The 19,759-nt window shown below is 43.4% G+C and overlaps 1 protein-coding gene across 1 annotated transcript; it reads left to right on the top strand.

Moving 5' to 3' along the window:
* Positions 1-9,899: 9,899 nt before the first annotated feature.
* LOC124008859 (zinc finger protein RFP-like) lies at positions 9,900-19,023 on the top strand. The gene is made up of 5 exons (XM_046320441.1): positions 9,900-10,266; positions 15,384-15,508; positions 15,680-15,785; positions 15,994-16,112; positions 18,833-19,023. The coding sequence occupies exons 2-5, from the start codon at positions 15,451-15,453 to the stop codon at positions 19,021-19,023; spliced, it is 474 nt and encodes a 157-aa protein (XP_046176397.1). The 5' UTR covers positions 9,900-10,266; positions 15,384-15,450.
* The last annotated feature ends 736 nt before the right edge of the window (positions 19,024-19,759 follow it).

The raw sequence follows: 19,759 nt of genomic DNA, 5'->3' as shown, positions 1-19,759 counted from the left end.
GTAAAGTGACTAGACATCAGGATAGATAATAATAAGGTATTAGAGGTAGATATGTACATGAAGGCAGGGTAAAGTGACTAAGCATCAGGATAGATAATAATAAGGTATTAGAGGTAGATATGTACATGAAGGCAGGGTAAAGTGACTAGACATCAGGATAGATAATAATAAGGTATTTGAGGTAGATATGTACATGAAGGCAGGGTCACGTGACTAGACATCAGGATAGATAATAATAAGGTATTAGAGGTAGATATGTACATGAAGGCAGGGTAAAGTGACTAGGCATCAGGATAGATAATAATAAGGTATTTGAGGTAGATATGTACATGTAGGCAGGTTAAAGTGACATCAGGATAGATAATAATAAGGTATTAGAGGTAGATATGTACATGAAGGCAGGGTAAAGTGACATCAGGATAGATAATAATAAGGTATTTGAGGTAGATATGTACATGAAGGTAAAGTGACATCAGCTGGCGCTGCAGTACAGGTAGATATGTACATGAAGGTAAAGTGACTAGGCATCAGGATAGATAATAATAAGGTATTTGAGGTAGATATGTACATGAAGGTAAAGTGACATCAGCTGGCGCTGCAGTACAGGTAGATATGTACATGAAGGTAAAGTGACTAGGCATCAGGATAGATAATAATAAGGTATTTGAGGTAGATATGTACATGAAGGCAGGGTAAAGTGACTAGACATCAGGATAGATAATAATAAGGTATTTGAGGTAGATATGTACATGAAGGTAAAGAGACTAGACATCAATAGTAAAATAAAGAACAGAGTAGCAGAAACATTATTAAAAGTGTTGTGTCGCTATGCGTGTTATGTGTGTGTATTTGTGTGTTTGTGTTGTGTCGCTATGCCTGTTATGTGTGTGGGTGTGTATATAGTGTACAGCTGCCGCGTCTTCTTTATGGGTGTGTGTGTGGACCATGTTAAGTCCTCAGTGATGTGGACGCCAAGCAACTTGAACCTCTCAACCCGTTTTACCACAGCCCCTTCGACGTGAGTGAGGACATGCTCTCCCCTCTTTCTCCTAAAGTCCATGATCATCTCCCTGGTCTTGCTGATGTTGAGGGAGAGGTTGGTATCCTGGCACCATTTTTGACGTTGACATTTTAGTCATTTAGCAGACGCTCTTATCCAGAATGACTTATAATTAGGTTAAGTGCTTTGCCCAAGTGAACAGCGACAGATTTCAAACCAGCAACTTTTTGGTTACTGGCACCAACGCTCTTAACCATTAGGCTACCTGACCTCCTCCCTGTAGGCTGTCTCATCACCGTCGGTGATCAGGCCTACCATTGTCGATTCGTCAGCAAACTCGATGGTGGTGCGTGGCTACGCAGTCGTGGGTAAACAGGGAGTACAGGAGGGGTCTAAGCACACACCTGAGTGGTCCCCTTGTTGAGCGTCAGCGTGGCGGAGATGTTGTTACCAACCTCACCACCTTGGCCCGGCCCGTCAGGAAGTCCAGGACCCAGTTGCAGAGGGAAGTGTTCAGTCCCAGGGTCCCACGCTTGGTGATGAGCTTGGAGGGGACTATGGTGTTGAACGCTGAGCTGTTGTCTATGAACAGCATTCATCACATAGTTATGTAAAGTGCAATTGAGATAGCGTCGTCTGTGGATCTGTTGCGGCGATATGCGAATTCGAGTGCCAGCTGGCCAGCGCTTTGAGAACGTGTCCTGGTATTCCATCTGGGGGCCACCGGCCTTGTGACTTTACCTGTTTAAATGTTTTGCTCACGTCGGCCACAAAGACACAGTGTTGTATTCCTTGAAGCGAGTGTAAAAGGCACTTGGCATGTTATTCTGGGAGTTCTGGGGCAACTTGGCTGGGATTTCCGTTTTGCAATCCGTTACCGTCTGCAAGCCTTGACACATACAACGCATCGGAGCGTAATAGAATTTCACCTTTCCTCCTACAGTATAATTGTCCTTTTGCATGCTTGATGTCTCGTCAGAGGTCGTAGCGGGCTTTCTGATATGTGTCCAAGTCTGTTTCCGGTTCCTCATAAGTGTTTGAGCTCTAGCCTTTAGCCTTTAGCCTTTAGCATTTAGCCTTTAGCCTTCAGCCTTTAGCATTTAGCCTTTTTAGCCCAGCGCGGATATTGCCTGTAATCCACGTTTTTTTGTTTTGTATACGTTTGTATAGACACGGTGGGGACGATATCATCTATGCACTTATAAAGCCCGTGACTGTTATAGTAAACTCCTCAAAGCTATCGGATGAATGCCGGAACACATCCCAGTCTGTACTAGCAAAACAGTCTTCATCTGCTCCATCTGAACATTTCCTTATTGTGCACATCACTGGTACTCCTGTTTGAGCTTTTGTTTGTAAGCAGGAAGCAGGAAATTGAGTCAGGGTCAGATTTGCCTGAAGGGACGATGAGGGAGGGACCTTGTATGGGTGTACATTTCTAAAAAGTTGTAAATTACTGAAGGCCTGTGCTAAACAATGCTACAACCGTTACACCACCAACATGTAAGCTAACATTGACCGAAAACCAACTAGCCTAGAACTAGCTAGTTTCCAGACAAGCTACATTTGGTTAGCATCAAGCTAGCGAACTGTTAAATGTCATGTTCTGTGCAAATATTAACACTTTAATACATTTTATCGCCACATTTACATATATTACCTAAACTAAACCGAGCCTTCGTTCATAGAAAATAAAACTAAATTGAACTAAAACGTTGTTAAAAAAAGTTTGGACGCCATCTTAATCCCTTCTCTTACATGTAAAGCATTAGCAATCTAGCCAACCTCCATTACTTACAATGGTGTAAACCATTAGCAACCTAGCCAATCTCCATGACTTACAATGGGGTAAACCATTAGCAACCTAGCCAACCTCCATTACTTACAGTGGGGTAAACCATTAGCAACCTAGCCAATCTCCATGACTTACAATGGGGTAAACCATTAGCAACCTAGCCAACCTCCATGACTTACAGTGGGGTAAACCATTAGCAACCTAGCCAACCTCCATGACTTACAATGGGGTAAACCATTAGCAACCTAGCCAACCTCCATTACTTACAGTGGGGTAAACCATTAGCAACCTAGCCAACCTCCATTACTTACTAAGCTACCTGCCTCTAACCACTAAGCTACCTGCCTCTAACCACTAGGCTACCTGCCACCCCAATCTTCAGAAGCCAACAAACCTGTGAACATCATCTTCTTTGAACAAACAAAGTAATACATTTAGTGTTGACCTGTACTGTACGTAACAGATGAGCCCTGATGCACACACATAAACCCTCTCCCTCCCTCCCTCCCTCCCTCCCTCCCTCCCTCCCTCCCTCCCTCCCTCCCTCCCTCCCTCCCTCCCTCCCTCCCTCCCTCCCTCTATCTCTCTCTCTCTCTCTCTCTCTTTTTCTCTCTGTAAATAAAGCTGTGTGTCATTCTCATAGCAGTGAAACTGAATGTTAAGATTACGGATGATGTCACCTAGGGGAAGTATGTTCTGGGAAAAAAGGACGGGGCCAAGAATTGACCCCTGAGGGACCCCATAGTGAATAGGTGCTGGAGATGATACTGAAACATCCGTGCTCACAGAGAAACATCTGCCGCATAAATATGACCTTAACCATTCAAATGGGCGACGCCAGATATTCCCATCCACCTCTCTAGCCAGTTGACAAGAATGTTATGATCTATCGTATCAAACGCGGTTGAACTGCTGTCACAGCTTGATTAATAGCTCCGTCTGTACAGAAATAGTACTACTCTGGGTAGAACTGCTTCATTGACTACGTGACAGACAAGTCCTGATGTTGTTCCCTTCTTTCTCTCTCTCTCTCACAGTGGTGAGCTAAGATCTGTTATTTAGAGATACAAAATATGGAGTTCATTCAGTCTATTGTTACGGCTTAGATCTGTTAGATATTTAGAGATACAAAATATGGAGTTCCAAAACGGAAGGCAATGCCCATATATGGAAGCTCCTGCTGTGGGTTATATGTGTCATATGAATTCGTGAGAAGTAGGACACCATCAATCATGTGTCACAATGCCATCATCTTCTTTGAACAAATCATGTGAAAAAAATCTAGGGTTGACCTGCTTTGGTAAACACATCTTTGAACTCTATGTACGTGACAGAAGAGCCCTGATGCACAAACACACTCTCGCTCTCTCTCTCTCTCTCTCTCTCTCTCTCTCTCTCTCTCTCTCTCTCTCTCTCTCTCTCTCTTTATCAAGGGGCTATATCATCATGGGAAACATGTGTTAACATTGCCAAAGCAAGTGAAGTAGATAATAAACAAAAGTGAAATAAACAATAAAAATGAACAGTAAACATTACACTCACAGGAGTTCCAAAATAATAAAGATATGTCATATTATGTATATATACAGTGTTGTAACGATGTACAAATAGTTCATGTACAAAAGGGAAAATAAATAAACATAAATATGGGTTGTATTTACAATGGTGTTTGTTCAGGAGGTTAAGAACTGCAGCTCAGTTTCCACCTCATTTTGTGGGCAGTGACCACATAGCCTGTTGTCTCTTGAGAGCCATGTCTGCCTACGGCAGCCTTTCTCAATAGCAAGGCAATGCTCACTGAGTCTGTACGTAGTCAAAGCTTTCCTTAAGTTTGGGTCAGTCACAGTGGTCAGGTATTCTGCCACTGTGTACTCTCTGTTTTGTGTTCATTCTTTCCAATGTGTCAAGTAATTATCTTTTTGTTTTCTCGTGATTTGGTTGGGTGTAATTGTGTTGCTGTCCTGGAGCTCTGTGGGGTGTGTTTGTGAACAGAGCCCCAGGACCAGCTTGCTTAGGGGACTCTTCTCCAGGTTCATCTCTCTGTAGGTGATAGCCTTGTTATGGAAGGTTTGGGAATCGCTTCCTTTTAGGTGGCTCTTTTCTGGATTTTGACAATTAGAGGGTATCGGCCTAATTCTGCTCTACATGCATTATTTGGTGATCTACGTTGTACACAGAGGATATGTTTGCAGAATTCTGCATGCAGAGTCTCAATTCTGTGTTTGTCCCTTTTTGTGAATTCTTGGTTGGTGAGTGGACTCCAGACTTCACAACCTTAAAGGGCAATGGGCTCGATAACTGATTCAAATATTTTTAGCCAGATCCTAATTGGTATGGCAAATTTTATGTTCCTTTTGATGGCATAGAAGGCCCTTCTTGCCTTGTCTCTCAGATCATTCACAGCTTTGTGGAAGTTACCTGTGGCGCTAATGTTTAGGCCAAGGTATGTATAGTTCCTATCAAAATTTTTAGAAAAGACTGTTACGCAGCAACTCACTGCATTCCTGAAGACAAACAATGTATACGAAATGCTCCTACCTATCTCTCTGATTTGGTCCTGCCGTACATACCTACACGTACGCTACAGTCACAAGACGCAGGCCTCCTAATTGTCCCTAGAATTTCTATGCAAACAGCTGGAGGCAGGGCTTTCTCCTATAGAGCTCCATTTTTATGGAACGGTCTGCCTACCCATGTCAGAGACGCAAACTAGGTCTCAACCTTTAAATCTTTACTGAAGACTCATCTCTTCAGTGGGTCATATGATTGAGTGTAGTCTGGCCCAGGAGTGGGAAGGTGAACGGAAAGGCTCTGGAGCAACGAACCGCCCTTGCTGTCTCTGCCTGGCCGGTTCCCCTCTTTCCACTGGGATTCTCTGCCTCTAACCATATTACAGGGGCTGAGTCACTGTCTTACTGGGGCTCTCTCATACCGTCCCTGGGAGGGGTGCGTCACCTGAGTGGGTTGAGTCACTGATGTGATCATCCTGTCTGGGTTGGCGCCCCCCCTTGGGTTGTGCCATGGCGGAGATCTTTGTGGACAATACTCAGCCTTGTCTCAGGATGGTAAGTTGGTGGTTGAAGATATCCCTCTAGTGGTGTGGGGGCTGTGCTTTGGCAAAGTGGGTGGGGTTATATCCTTCCTGTTTGGCCCTGTCCGGGGGTGTCCTCGGATGGGGCCACAGTGTCTCCTGAACCCTCCTGTCTCAGCCTCCAGTATTTATGCTGCAGTAGTTTATGTGTTGGGGGGCTAGGGTCAGTTTGTTATATCTGGAGTACTTCTACTGTCCTATTCGGTGTCCTGTGTGAATTTAAGTGTGCTCTCTCTAATTCTTCTCTCTTTCTCTCTTTCTTTCTCTCTCTCGGAGGACCTGAGCCCTAGGACCATGCCTCAGGACTACCTGACATGATGACTCCTTGCTGTCCCCAGTCCACCTGGCCGTGCTGCTGCTCCAGTTTCAACTGTTCTGCCTTATTATTATTGGACCATGCTGGTCATTTATGAACATTTGAACATCTTGGCCATGTTCTGTTATAATCTCCACCCGGCACAGCCAGAAGAGGACTGGCCACCCCACATAGCCTGGTTCCTCTCTAGGTTTCTTCCTAGGTTTTGGCCTTTCTAGGGAGTTTTTGCATTGCTTGCTGTTTGGGGTTTTACGCTGAGTTTCTGTACAGCACTTTGAGATATCAGCTGATGTACGGAAGGGCTATATAAACAAATTTGATTTGATTTATAGTTTTTTGTGTGCTTTAGAGCAACGGTGTCTTGATGGAATTTATATTTGTGGTCCTGGCGAATGCACCATTTTTGGAACACCATTATTTTTGTCTTACTGAGATTTACTGTCAGGGCCTGTGACTGACAGAATCTGTACAGAATATCTAGGTGCTGCTGTAGGCCCTCCTTGGTTGGTGACAGAAGCACCAGATCATCAGCAAACAGTAGACATTTGACTTAAAATTCTAGTAGAGTGAGGCCGGGTGCTGCAGACTGTTCTTGTGCCCTCGCCAATTCATTGACATATATGTTGAAGAGGATGGGGCTTAATCTGCATCCCTGTCTCACCCCACGGCCTTGTGGAAAGAAATGAGTGTGTTTTTTGCCAATTTAAACCACTCACTTGTTGTTTGTTTACATGGATTTTAGAATGTCGTAGGTTTTTCCGCCAACACCACTTTCCATCCATTTGTATAGCAGACCCTCATGCCAAATTGAGTCTACGTTTTTATTTATTTTTGTCAACAAAGCATGAGAAGACTTTGCCTTTGTTTTGGTTTGTTTGGTTGTCAATTAGGGTGTACAGGGTGAATACGTGGTCTGTCGTACAATAATTTGGTAAAAAGCCTATTTGACATTTGCTCAGTACATTGTTTTAACTGAGGAAATGTACGAGTCTGCTGTTAATGATAATGCAGAGGATTTCCCCAAGGTTGCTGTTGACACATATCCCACGGTAGTTATTGGGGTCAAATTTGTCTCCACATTGGGGTGATCAGTCCTTGGTTACAAATATTGGGGAAGATGCCAGAGCTAAGGATGATGTTAAAGAGTTTAAGTATATCCAATTGGAATTTGTTGTCTGTATATTTTATAATTTCATTGAAGATACCATCAACACCACAGGCCTTTTGAGTTGGAGGGTTTTTATTTTGTCCTGTAGCTCATTCAAGGTAATTGGAGAATCCAGTGGGTTTTGGTAGTTTTTAATAGTTGATTCTAAGATATGTATTTGATCATGTATATGTTTTTGCTCTTTGTTCTTTGTTATAGAGCCAAAAAGATTGGAGAAGTGGTTTACCCATACATCTCCATTTTGGATAGATAATTCTTCGTGTTGTTGTTTGTTGAGTGTTTTCCAATTTTCCCAGAAGTGGTTAGAGTCTATGAATTCTTCAATTGCATTGAGCTGATTTCTGATGTGCTGTTCCTTCTTTTTCCGTAGTGTATTTCTGTATTGTTTTAGTGATTCACCATAGTGAAGGCGTAGACTCAGGTTTTCCGGGTCTCAATGTTTTTGGTTTGACAGGTTTCTCAATTTCTTTCTTAGATTTTTGCCTTGTTCATCAAACCATTTGTCATTGTTGTGCATTTTCTTCAGTTTTCCATTTGAGATTTTTTTAAAGATTTGATAGGGAAGCTGAGAGGTCAAATATACTGTTAAGTTTACACCTTCACTGTTACAGTGGAACATTTTGTCCATGAAGTTGTCTAAAAGGGAATGAATTTGTTGTTGCCTAATTGTATTTTGGTAGGTTTCCTAACTACATTCATTCCATCTATAGAATTTATTGGCTTTGATGCCTAATAATTGAGTATTTCTCTGTTCAGGGTGAATGTGGTTTTGCTGTGGTCTGATAGGGGTGTCAGTGGGTATGTACATAGTCAAGCATACCATTGACTATGTACATACCCAGCGTGCGACAGAGCTTCAGGAGTTGTGACTCATTTTGTTGGTTATGTTGTCATAGTTGTGCCTAGTGGGGCATATGTGGGAGGGAATGCTGTCACCTCCAGGCAGGTGTTTGTCCCCCTGTGTGCTGAGGGTGTCAGATTCTTGTCCGGTTCTGGCATTTAGGTCACCACAGACTAGTACATGTCCCTGGGCCTGGAAATGATTGATTTCCCCTCCAGGATGGAGAAGCTGCCATCATTAAAGTATGGGGATTCTAGTGGGGGGATATAGGTAGCACACAGGAGGACATTTATCTCTGTTGAGATCATTTCCTTATTAATTTCTAGCCAAATGTAAAATGTTTCTGTTTTGATTCATTTAATGGAGTGAGTTAGGTCTGCTCTATATCAAATTAGCATACCCCCTGAGTCCCTTCCCTGTTTAACACCTGGTAGTTTGGTGGATGGGACTACCAGCACTCTGCAACCTAGAGGGCAACCAGTGGGTCCGTCTCTCTCTGTCTCTGTCTCTGTCTCTGTCTCTGTCTCTGTCTCTGTCTCTGTCTCTGTCTCTCTCTCTGTCTCTCTCTGTCTGTGTGTGTGTTAACTTCTGACATACCTCCCTACTAATGATCCAGCAGTTTCAGAGAGAGAGATAAGTTTACCATCTGTTACGTAAAGGTAGACGTGTTTACCCAGACAGAGAGGAGCTTCTCTGGGAACCAAGTTATTGACCCACCACTTGTTGATATGGGATTTATACTTGTCATATAATAAAAAATATTTAGTTTATTTCATGTCTATAAGATATTCATATTAGCCATAATTGTTATATGGTTCCTTCAATTTAATTCCATTAATTTCCTTTAGGTCAAAGGTAAACCCCAGAGGACACACACACACACACACACACACACACACACACACACACACACACACACACACACACACACACACACACACACACACACACACACACACACACACACACACACACACACACACACACACACATGTGAACTTCAGCCCTGGTCAAACAGGTTAGGCCACATTTAAGGGGGCGGGGCTGGTGAGGGGGCGGGGCTGGTAAGTGGGCGGGGAGGTAAAGAAGAACAGTATGCAGCACACACACTCAGACGTCCATAAACCTGAACAGAGAGAAGAATAGACAGAGAAGAAGAGACAGAGAGAGAGAGAGACAGACAGAGAGAGGGAGACCAACTTAGCAACAGCTGAAAAATCAACAGCTGAACAACCAACAGCTGAACAACCATCTTACCAACAGCTGAACAACCATCTTACCAACAGCTGAACAACCATCTTACCAACAGCTGAACAACCATCTTACCAACAGCTGAACAACCATCAGCTGAACAACCATCTTACCAACAGCTGAACAACCATCTTACCAACAGCTGAACAACCATCTTACCAACAGCTGAACAACCATCTTACCAACAGCTGAACAACCATCTTACCAACAGCTGAACAACCATCTTACCAACAGCTGAACAACCATCTTACCAACAGCTGAACAACCATCTTACCAACAGCTGAACAACCATCTTACCAACAGCTGAACAACCATCTTACCAACAGCTGAACAACAGCTGAACAACCATCTTACCAACAGCTGAACAACCATCTTGAACAACCAACAGCTGAACAACATCTTACCAACAGCTGAACAACCATCTTACCAACAGCTGAACAACCATCTTACCAACAGCTGAACAACCATCTTGAACAACCAACAGCTGAACAACCATCTTACCAACAGCTGAACAACCAACAGCTGAAAAACCATCTTACCAACAGCTGAACAACCATCTTACCAACAGCTGAACAACCAACAGCTGAACAACCATCTTACCAACAGCTGAACAACCAACAGCTGAACAATCAACAGCTACCAACAGCTGAACAACCATCTTACCAACAGCTGAACAACCATCTTACCAACAGCTGAACAACCATCTTACCAACAGCTGAACAACCATCTTACCAACAGCTGAACAACCATCTTACCAACAGCTGAACAACCATCTTACCAACAACAGAACAACTTAACTAGCAGGTAATCTAATTCCACAATTTGAGTTACAGAATTAAAAAAATTATCAATCAAAATGATTTTTTAAAGACCTTTTTACATCAGCCAATGTTACAAAGCGCTGTACCCAGCCTAAAACCGCAAGCAATGCAGATGTAGAAGCACGGTGGCTAGCAAAAACTCCCTGGAAAGGCAGGAACCTAGGAAGAAACCTAGAGAGGAACCAGGCTATGAGGGCTGGCCAGTCCTCTGCTGGCTGTGCCGAGTGGAGATTATAACAGAACATGGCCAAGATGTTCAAATGTTCATAGATGACCAGCAGGGTCAAATAATAATAATCACAGTGGTTGTAGAGGGTGCAACAGGTCAGCACCTCAGGAGTAAATGTCAGTTGGCTTTTCATAGCCAAGTATTCAGAGTTAGAGACAGCAGGTGCGGTAGAGAGAGAGAGAGACACAAAACAGCCGGTCCGGGACAAGGTAGCAATCATTAAGAGTATCTCTACCGCTCCTGCTGTCTCTAGAGAATTGAAAACAGCAGGCCTGGGACAAGTATCATGTCCGGTGAACAGGTCAGTGTTCCATAGCCGGAGGCAGAACAGTTGAAACTGGAGCAGCAGCACGGCCAGGTGGACTGGGGACAGCAAGGAGTCATCATGCCAGGTAACCCTGAGGCATGGTCCCACAGCTCAAGTCCTCCGAGAGGGGGAGGGAGAGGGAGAGAGAATTAGAGAGAGCATACTTAAATTCACACAGGACACCGGATAAGACTGGAGAAACACTCCAGATATAACAGACTGACCCTAGCCCCCCAACACATAAACTACTGCAGCATAAATATATCATAATGTAAGTTCTTATACAGATGGGTAATGGTATACATTAGATAACACAGTTACAATGTGTACAATGTTCTACCTCTCCAAAGACTATCCTGGGGGTGATTGGACTGGAGTTTTCAGAACTTACTTTACCTGCACCAGATCTTCAAATGAGTAGAGAGAGAGAGAGAGACAGATCTATCTATTTCACTTGATTTGGCAATGTAAACATATATTTCCCATACCAATAAAACCCTTAAATTGAATTGAGAGAGAGCGAGAGAGAGAGACAGAAAGACATAGAGAGAGAGAGAGAGAGAGAGAGAGAGAGGTAGTGCGCGCAAGAGAGAGTTGCAGAGAGAGAGCAAGAGAGTGGTGGAGAGAGAGGTGAAGAGAGAGCAAGAGAGAGAGCAAGAGAGGAAAGAGGTGAGATGAGGAGAGAGAGAGAGATGAGGAGAGAGCAAGAGAGGAAAGAGGTGAGGAGAGAGAGAGAGAGAGAGAGAGAGGAGCAGAGAGAGAGATGAGGAGAGAGCAAGAGAGAGAGAAGAGGAGAGAGAGAGAGAGAGAGAGAGAGAGAGAGAGAGGAGAGAGAGAGAGAGAGAGAGAGAGAGAGAGAGAGAGAGAGAGAGAGAGGAGAGAGAGAGAGAGAGAGAGAGAGAGAGAGAGAGAGAGAGAGAGAGAGAGAGAGAGAGAGAGAGAGAGAGAGAGAGAGAGAGATGAGGAGAGAGAGAGAGAGAGAGAGAGAGAGAGAGAGAGAGAGAGAGAGAGAGAGAGAGAGAGATGAGGAGAGAGAGATGAGGAGAGAGAGGGGGGAGAGAGAGAGCATACCACTTTGAATGGTCTGAGAGACTCTGGGTTGAGGTAAGTGACACCCCTATCAGAGTTATCTATCCAAAATGGAGATGTATGGATAAACCACTTCTCTAATCTTTTTGGCTCAATAACAAAGAACAAACAGCAAAAACATATACATGATCAAATATAAATCAAATTTTCAACTGCAGGACAAAATACAAACCCTCCAACCCCAAAAAAGCCTGTGGCGTTGATGGTATCCTCAATGAAATTATAAAATATGTAAACAATGCACTGAGCAAATTGGCTTTTTTTCCAAATTACCGTACAACAGACCACGTATTCACCCTGCACACCCTAATTAACAAACAAACAAACCAAAACAAAGGCAAAGTCTTCTCATGCTCTGTTGACTCAATTTGGAATGAGGGTCTGCTATACAAACTGATGGAAAGTGGTGTTGGGGGTAAAACATACAACATTATAAAATCCATGTACACAAACAACAAGTGTGCAGTTAAAATAGGCAAAATACACATTTCTTTCCACAGGGCCGTGGGGTGAGACAGGGATGCAGCTTAAGCCCCACCCTCTTCAACATATATATCAACGAATTGGTGAGGTCACTAGAACAGTCTGTAGCACCTGGGCTCACCCTACTAGAATCTGAAGTCAAAATGTCTACTGTTTGCTGATGATCTGGTGCTTCTGTCACCAACCAAGGAGGGCCTACAGCAGCACCTAGATCTTATGAACAGATTCTGCCAGACCTGGGCCCTGACAGTAAATCTCAGCAAGACAAAAATAATGGTGTTCCAGAAAAGGTCCAGTCACCAGGATCACAAAAACAAATTCCATCTAGACACCATTGCCTTAGAGCACACAAAAAACTATACATACCTCAGCCTAAACATCAGCGCCACAGGTAACTTCCACAAAGCTGGAACGATCTGAGAGACAAGGCAAGAAGGGCCTTATATGCCATCAAAAGGAACATAACATTTGACATACCAATTAGGATCTGGCTAAAAATACTTGAATCAGTCATAGAACCCATTGCCCTTTATGGTTGTGAGGTCTGGGGTCCGCTCACCAACCAATAATTCACAAAATGGGACAAACACCAAATTGAGACTGCATGCATAATTCTACAAAAAGATCCTTTGTGTACAATGTTGAACACCAAATAATGCATGCAGAGCAGAATTAGGCCGATACCCACTAATTATCAAAATCCAGAAAAGAGACATTAAATTATATAACCACCTAAAAGGAAGCGATTCCCAAACCTTCAACAATATAACAAAGCCATCAACTACAGATAGATGAACCTGGAGAAGAGTCCCCTAAGCAAGCTGGTCCAGGGGCTCTGTTCACAAACACAAACACACCCTACAGAGCTCCAGGACAGCAACCCAATTTGACCCAACCAAATCATGAGAAAACAAGAAGATCATTACTTGACAGATTGGAAAGAAGTAACAAAAAAGCAGAGCAAACTATAATGCTATTTGGCCCTAAACAGAGAGTACACAGTGGCAGAATACCTGTCCACTGTGACTGACCCAAAATTAAGGAAAGCTTTGACTATGTACAGACTCAGTGAGCAAGGCCTTGCTGTTGAGAAAGTCCGCCATAGGCAGATCTGGCTGTCAAGAGAAGACAGGCTATGTGCTCACTGCCCACAAAATGAGATGGAAACTGAGCTGCACTTCCTAACCACCTGTCAAATGTATGACCATATTAGAGAGACATATTTCCCTCAGATTACACAGACCCACAAATATTTTGAAAACAAATCCAATTTTGATAAACTCCCATATCTACTGGGTGAAATATCACAGTGTGCCATCACAGCAGCAAGATTTGTGACCTGTTTCGACAAGAAAAGGGCAACCAGTGAGGAACAAACACCATTGTAAATACAACCCATAATTATGTTTATTTATTTTCCATTTTGTACTTTAACTATTTGCACATCGTTACAACACTGTATATAGACATAATATGACATTTGTAATGTCTTTATTCTTTTGGAACTTCTGTGAGTGTAATGTTTACTGTTATTTCACTTTTGTTTATTATCTACTTCACTTGCTTTGGCAATGTTAACACATGTTTCCCATGTCAATAAAGCCCCTTGAATTGAATGAAATTGAAATGAAATAGAATTTGAGAGAGAGAGAGAGAGAGAAAGAGAGAGAAATGTTATTTCCTATTACATAAGATAAAAACATGATTGGTTATGATTGAGTATAGCACAGGTAAAGCTATTTTTCAAAATATTGATTATGGTCAAATATGATTATTGATTTTTAACGTAGACTTTCTGTCGTTGTGCTAATGCTTGTCAGTTAGTAATGCTAGTCAGCTATTAATGCTAGTTAGTTAGTAATGCTAGTTAGTTAGTAATGCTACTTACCTAGTAATGCTACTCACTTAGTAATGCTAGTTATTCATGTGAGTCAGTTAGTAGTACTAGTCAGTTAGTAATGCTAGTCAGTTAGTAATTATAGTTAGTTAGTAATGCTAGTTAATTAGTAATGCTAGTCACTTAGTAATGCTAGTTAGTAATGCTAGTTTGTTAGTAATTCTACTTAGTAATGCTAGTTAGTTAGTAATGCTACTTAGTTAGTAATGCTACTTAGTTAGTAATGCTAGGTTAGTTAGTAATGCTACTTCATTAGTAATGCTAGTTCGTTAGCAATGCTAGTTCGTTAGTAATGCTACTTAGTTGGTAATTCTACTTAGTCAGTAATGCTAGTTCGTTAGTAATGCTAGTTCGTTAGTAATGCTAGTCAGTTAGTAATGCTAGATAGTTAGTAATGCTTGTCAGTTAGTAATGCTAGTCAGTTAGTAATGCTAGTCAGTTAGTTATGCTAGTCAGTTAGTAATGCTAGTTAGTTAGTAATGCTAGTTAGTATTGTCTCACGATAGTACCTCTAACTTCCTTCATACTGCACGCAGAGGCAGGCAAATGTTATCAACGAGTTCCTCTTGACTATATAGAAGTAAATTAAGAATCTGTCAGTAAGGATAACAAGTTCATCTGACTACATTTACATTACATTTAAGTCATTTAGCAGACGCTCTTATCCAGAGCGACTTACAAATTGACTATAGGGAAGTAGGGTGAGAATATGTCAGTCAGGTTAACAAGTTCATCTGACTATACGGAAGTAGAGTACAAATCTGTCAGTAAGGATAACAAGTTCATCTGACTATAGGGAAGGTGAAAAATAGAGAGATGGTAGAGAAGATAAGTAAGCAGGAGGTTAGTGTGTGTGTGTGTGTGTGTGTGTGTGTGTGTGTGTGTGTGTGTGTGTGTGTGTGTGTGTGTGTGTGTGTGTGTGTGTGTGTGTGTGTGTGTGTGTGTGTGTGTGTGTGTGTGTGTGTGTGTGTGTGTGTGTGTGTGTGTGTGTGTGTGTGTGTGCATTCTCTGTGCATGCTGTAAAACGCCATGTAGGTGTGATCTCTTTGATTTTACAGTATGGTATTATATTGGGGTATGTATCTATTTATCTAGGAGGAAGAGGAGGAGCGTTTGACAAACAGGACGACCTGTAAGCCTACCTGGCGACCTCTTCACTGAGATGCGAAGACGGTTCTCGAAGTCGGGGGTAAAGACCCCAAAAACCTCCGAACCCCAGGGTTAGATATAATTTATTTGACCAAATATGTGTTTTAATTCATGTTTTAAGAGTTATCTTCTGAGATCCAATGCAGGCAATCTTGTTGTATAATTGTTTTTTACACAAATACATTTAATTCAAGGAGTGCCTATCCCGATGTCTGCTGAACGACCCCAAACTTCCTCTGTAGCCTCTTCGCTTCCCACCCCAAGCCTTGCTGCAGCGCTAGCCCGGCGAAGGTTCACCCTGAGTGGGGCAGCTGACAGCCAGAACCAAGGACTGCCGGTCTACTGCAGGTGTGTTAAACTGGGTTTTGCCTGATCCATCAACACGTCACATGCAGAGTGGAGCCCTTTACACACAAACACTAACACACTTCACTCACACACACACTCTCTCTCTCTCCCCCTTCCTCTCTCTCTTCACCCTCCGCCATCCTCCCTTCTTTCCCTCCCTCTCCCTCTCTCTCTTCCTAACACTACCCCCCCCCCCCCCCAATCCCAGAATGCCATTGTCTCGTAGCTTCCTGTCTGAAGACCAGTTCCAGTGTTCCATCTGTCTGGATATCTTCATAAACCCCGCCTCCACTCCCTGTGGACACTCCTTCTGCATGGCCTGCATTGGTAGGTAGTTGTACTTCAAATCAAATGTTATTTGTCACATGCACCAAATACAACTTACAGTGAAATGCTGACTTTACAAGCCTTTAAACAACAATGCAGTTTTAAGAAGAGAAAAAAAGTGTTACGAAAGTATTTACTAAATAAACAATAAATAAAAAATAAATGAGAAAATACAAAAATAAATCATTAAAGAGCAACAATTAAATAACGGTAGCTGAGATACATAACGAGGGTATCTGAGGAAACAGAGTAAATGTTTGGGGGCACCGGTGAGTCAAGGTAATTGAGGTAATATGTACATGTAGGTAGAGGTAACGTGACTATGCACAGATAATAAACAGTTAGAAGCAGTGTAAAAATGGGGGAAGGGGGCAATGCAAATAGTCTGGGCAGCCATTTTGTTTAGCTGTTCAGGAGTCTTATTGATTGGGGGTAGAAGCTGTTAAGAATCCTTTTGGACCTAGACTTGGCGCTCCGGTACCGCTTGCTGTGCGGTAGCAGAGAGAACAGTCTATGTCTAGGGTGGCTGGAGTATTTGACCATTTTTAGAGCCTTCCTCTGACACCGCCTGGTATAGAGGTCCTGGATGGCAGGAAGCTTGGCCCCGGTGATGTACTGGGCCATTCGCACTACCCTCTGTAGTGCCTTCGATGGTGCAGCTGTAGAACCTTTTGAGGATCTCAGGACCCATGCCAAATATTTTAAGCCTCCTGCGGAGGAATAGGTTTTGTCGTACCCTCTTCACGACTGTCTTGGTGTGTTTCGACCATGTTAGTTTGTTGGTGATGTGGACACCAAGAAACTAGAAGTTCTCAACCTGCTCCACTACAGCCCTTCGATGAGAATGGGGGCGTGCTCAGTCCTCCTTTTCCTTGAGTCCACAATCATCTCCTTTGTCTTGATCACGTTGAGGGAGAGGTTGTTATGCTGCCTCCACACAGCCAGGTCTCTGACCTCCTCCCTATAGGCTGTCTCATCGTTGTCGGTGATCAGGCCTATCACTGTTGTGTCATCAGCAAACTTAATGATGGGGTTGGAGTCATGACTGGCCATGCAGTCATGAGTGAACAGGAAGTACAGGAGGGGACTGAGCACGCACTCCTGAGGATCCCCCGTGTTGAGGATCAGTGTGGCAGATGTGTTGTTACCTACCCTTACCACCTGGGGGCGGCCCGTCAGGAAGTCCAGGATCCAGTTCCAGTTGTAATCCATGGCTTCTGGTTGGGATAAGTACGTACGGTCACTGCGGGGAAGACGTCATCGATGCACTTACTGATGAATGCCATCGGAAGAATCCGTAAAACGTATTACAGTCTGTGTTAGCAAAACAATCCTGTAGCTTCGCATCTGCATCATCTGACCACTAATACTCCGTATTGAGCCAGTCACGGGTATTTCCTTCTTTAGTTTTTGCTTGTTAGTAGGAATCAGGAGGATAGAGTTATTAGTCAAATTTATTTTCCTCTGGTTGCACATTTAACATGCTGGTAGAAATTAGGTAAAAACAGATTTTTAAGTTTCCCTGCGTTAAAGTTTCCGGCCACTAGGAGCGCCACCTATGGATGAGCGTTTTCCTGTTTGCGTATGGCCTTATACAGCTCATTTAGTGGAGTCTTGGTGCCAGCAATGGTTTGTGGTGATAAATAGACAGCTATTAAAAATATAGATGAGAACTCTCTATAGAGAGTAGGGTTAGCAAAACCTCAAGACTTCCTCAATATTAGATTTCATGCACCAGCTGTTATTGACAAATAGACACATACACTACCCCTTGTCTTACCGGAGGCAGCTGTTCTGTCTTGACGATGCAGAGTAAACCCGCCAGCTGTATGTTATTCATGCCGTCTTTCAGCCACGACTCCGTGAAACATAAGAGATTACAGTTTCTAATGTCCCGTTGGTAGGATAGTCTTGGTCAGAGCTCATCCAGTTCATTATACAGTGATTGCACGTTGGCTAATAGTACAGACGGTAGAGGTGGGATTCTTACAAGGCATCCCGACCTACGCCCCCTATATCTCTGTCTCTTCTTCATGTGATTGGCTAATAGTACAGACGGTAGAGGTGGGTTACCCACAAACCCAGCTGGCTGTATCTCTGTCTCTTCTTCATGTGATTGGCTAATAGTAACAGAAGGTAGAGGTGGGTTACCCACAAACCCAGCTGGCCGTATCTCCGTATCTTCTTCATGCGAATGACAGGGATTTGGGCCTTGTCCGGTGTCTGAAGTAAATCCTTCGCATACGACTCGTTAAAGAAATCTTTGTTCAGTACGAGGGGAGCGATCGCTTCTCTGATAACTAGAAGCTCTTTTTGGTCATCAGAGACGGTGGCAGAAACATTGTGTATAAAATAAGTTACAAATAACCCAACAACAACAAAAACACACACAATAGGTTAGGAGCCCGTAAATAGGCAACCATCTCCTGCGGCAACATTATCATTAGGGGAGCAATTAGGGCTAAGTGCCTTGCTCAAGGGCACATCGACAGATTTGTCATGTAGTCGGCTCGGGGATTCGAACCAGCAACCGCTAGGCTTCCTGCCACACACACACCAGTGTGCCTTAGAGCAAGCAGGGATGTTACTGAACCTGCCCAGGTACCTATGAGCCCTACGTGACCCCAGTGGTCTCAACATGTGGTATGTTGTCATGGTGGTGATAATGTATGTTCAGACGGGTGAATAAACGATCTGTTCTATTCTATCCTCTGATCCAGGTCGGCACTGGGACGGTGCTAAGCTCTGCCAGTGTCCTCTCTGCAAAGAGACCTTTAAGAAGCGTCCGGACCTTCAGATTAACCGGACCCTCAGGGAGATCACAGAGCAGTTCAAGTCCATGTCCGGGGTGTCTCGGTTGGGCAGCGGGACGTGGAGAGGTGTCCTTGGGGCTGGAGGTGAGGTATCTTAAAAATATATATTTTAGGGAATGTTCTAGTTTTAAAGACAGATTATTTTACGGTAGACAGACAGACAGACAGACAGACAGACAGACAGACAGACAGACAGACAGACAGACAGACAGACAGACAGACAGACAGACAGACAGACAGACAGACAGACAGACAGACAGACAGACAGACAGACAGACAGACAGACAGACAGACAGACAGATAGATAGATAGATAGATAGATAGATAGATAGATAGATAGATAGATAGATAGATAGATAGATAGATAGATAGATAGATAGATAGATAGATAGATAGATAGATAGATAGATAGATAGATAGATAGATAGATATTACATAGAAAGTGAGTGGGGGAATAGGGTATGGAACAGCTTCCTCCAGAGACATAGAAAGTGAGTGGGGGAATAGGGTATGGAACAGCTTCCTCCAGAGACATAGAAAGTGAGTGGGGGAATAGGGTATGGAACAGCTTCCTCCAGAGACATGTGGACTACAGGCACTACCATTAGACCAGCCCCCGGCATCGAGGTGTGCTGTTCTTGATAATACTGTACGTTATTGTATTTATGTACTGTATGTTTCTATTAATCTAGGAGGAGGAGGAGGAGGAGGAGGAGGAAGGGGAGGGGGAGAGGACAGAGACCATCAGGATCCCAGCACCATAGAGAGGGAGTGGATGGACACTAAGGTGGGTGGAGGGAGGGAGGGAGGGAGGGAGGGAGGGAGGGAGGGAGG

The sequence above is a fragment of the Oncorhynchus gorbuscha genome, linkage group LG21 (genome assembly GCF_021184085.1).
Source record: "Oncorhynchus gorbuscha isolate QuinsamMale2020 ecotype Even-year linkage group LG21, OgorEven_v1.0, whole genome shotgun sequence".
NCBI lineage: Eukaryota > Metazoa > Chordata > Actinopteri > Salmoniformes > Salmonidae > Oncorhynchus > Oncorhynchus gorbuscha.
Note: the sequence above shows the minus strand (reverse complement) of the source record. Positions and strands in the feature narration are given on the sequence as shown.